The 2,292-nt window shown below is 38.5% G+C and overlaps 1 protein-coding gene across 1 annotated transcript in view; it reads right to left on the bottom strand.

Annotated features, from left to right (window-relative positions):
* The window catches only part of GPR50 (G protein-coupled receptor 50), a 44,295-nt gene extending 42,209 nt beyond the window's left edge, over window positions 1–2,086 (bottom strand). The window contains exon 1 of the mRNA XM_075573309.1: window positions 1,372–2,086. Within this exon, the coding sequence (XP_075429424.1) occupies window positions 1,372–1,573 (202 nt within the window). The 5' untranslated portion in view covers window positions 1,574–2,086. The remainder of the gene's footprint in view (window positions 1–1,371) is intronic.
* Between the last annotated feature and the right edge of the window lie 206 nt (window positions 2,087–2,292).

The following is a 2,292-nucleotide window of genomic DNA, read 5'->3' as shown; positions in this document are numbered from 1 at the left end:
TATATATATATATATATATATATATATATATATATATATATATATATATATATAATGTCCCAAATTTAAATATTATATAAATATATATATATTATATATATATATATATATATATATATATATATATATATATATATATATATATATATATATATATATATATATATATATATATATATATATATATATATATATATATATATATATATATATATATATTCACCATTGTTATGTTGGTTGAACAACAAAAAAATAGACTCAATAACAATTCCAGTTTAAATAAAATGCTGCACCACATTCATTAACTTTAGTTTACTCCCCATCCAAGTTTTAAGTCAACATGTTTGTGTCAAGAATACAATCCAAAATAACTGAAGTGGCTCTGCAGAAATGTTCCCTAAAACAGTTGGTAGGAGGAAAAAAAGGACTATTGTCCATCTCATGATGTGTTTCCTTGAGTGCCAACAAGTATCACATTAAAATCTATACAGTACTTGTAGTTCGCCTAATGAGCCTGCTAAAGAGATGGTTACATGCACATCATGATCACGGACCCTGAGAGGTTGGAAAGCTATTAACTACTTGTTGTCCATTACAATGTGTCATACAACCTACTCCCTCTAACTCCTTTGTTACTACACCCTGTATGTGCATTTTCATCGGTTAGTCCAAGTTTTACAAAGGTCGTAAAGCGAGAATTAATAACAGGTTGCGATAATAATAATAATCATAATAATAATAATAATAATAATAATAATAATCTATTCTTTAGTGATTTTACAAGTGCCAGGGTTGTCATTAACATTAACATGTCATGTTGTGACTTCATTCAAAGCAGGTAAACATCTACATGATGTCACAGATTTTGGCATAAAAAATTATATTGAATATAATTTTTTTGTTAGTTAGTACAGGGACTGTGTGATGCCAGCAAAGCTAGTACACAGTTAAGCATTACATTTAGTTAATCGATTCAGACTTTGGAAACCACATCACCATATAAACCTACAGGAAAGGTGCTTGGTTCATTTGAGTGTTTGGAATACTATTGGGTTTGTATTTGTTTGACACTGACATCTCTGAATTGTATTTATTTTTTTAATGCTGACAGTGACACGAAATGACAGTCTACTCTATTTCCCAGAACCCCTGCCCCAAGCTCCCTAACCCTGAGCAGTTTCCAACCAAAACTTGTTGCCCTAAAATGATGTATTAGTGCTGTTGTTGGCAGTGATGAATATTTGTGGACTAGAAGTTTAAGCAGTGATGCTCTTACAAAAGGTATTGGCAGGTTTGAATGGAGGTTGAGTATAGGCATGGGCTCCCCCTGATAATCCAGACCTTCAGGATGCCACCATGGTTGGTACTCACCAGCATTTTGAAGCTTCTTGTTCCTGAGGACTGACAAGATGACCAGTACATTCCCTAGGATATCTACCACAATGGTGAAGATCAGTACAACGGCCAAAGCAGTGGTCAACCCAGCAGAGGATCGCTCCTCTTCCTGGAGTTCTGTGCCAGCTGCAACCTCAGGTGCCCAGCACTCCGAGCAGGTGCTATTCACCTCCACCATGTCTGCACCCTGGCAGGGGGGCGATCAGAGCAGCACAGGATCTCTTCGGAGGTCCCCCTGGTCCGCATAAGAGTGGGGCGGGGGGGATCTTCTGGACTTACTGAGGAATTAGGGATGAACCTCTGGTTGTTGCCACCAAATAAGCTCCTTGATGCCACCCCCAAGCTCGGAGCATCTTGAGTAGAGGAGGCAGTGATGAGGAAGGAGCAGCTCCCCCTTTTTTTTGGCTGCTTCTTAACCCATGCTGCACTGCAGGAGACTACAGCACCCTCCAGCTCTGAAGAGCTTGATTGACAGAGATACAGCACCTCTGCTTTTAGGAGCCAGGCTTTGCGTTGAAGGTAGGGCACTTTGGCTATTGGTCTTTGGAAGCGTGCAGGACGTCTACATACCAAGCTGGATGCCAGATGTGCTTCAAGTATAGAAAGTCCTGTGCCTGATGCTTCAGATGCTCTTGCTGTGTGGATGGAGGGAGGAGTGATTACTGGGTGAGCCAGCAGAGGGAAACTCCGCTGGAAAATGAAAGCAGCAGCAATACAATTATTGGAGATGAGTGAAAAATGTAGTTTTAATGAAAACTCAGGTCTTTTCTTGAAGCACAATCACCACAGTTACTTTGTTAGTAAAGGTTACAGTTGGTAAAATGATGTGAGGGGAATACCTCCCAAATAAACGCCTATGTAAAACAGGACTGTTACCTGTAGACTTTTTAACAGCTA

This window comes from Ascaphus truei, chromosome 16, assembly GCF_040206685.1.
Source record: "Ascaphus truei isolate aAscTru1 chromosome 16, aAscTru1.hap1, whole genome shotgun sequence".
NCBI lineage: Eukaryota > Metazoa > Chordata > Amphibia > Anura > Ascaphidae > Ascaphus > Ascaphus truei.
Note: the sequence above shows the minus strand (reverse complement) of the source record. Positions and strands in the feature narration are given on the sequence as shown.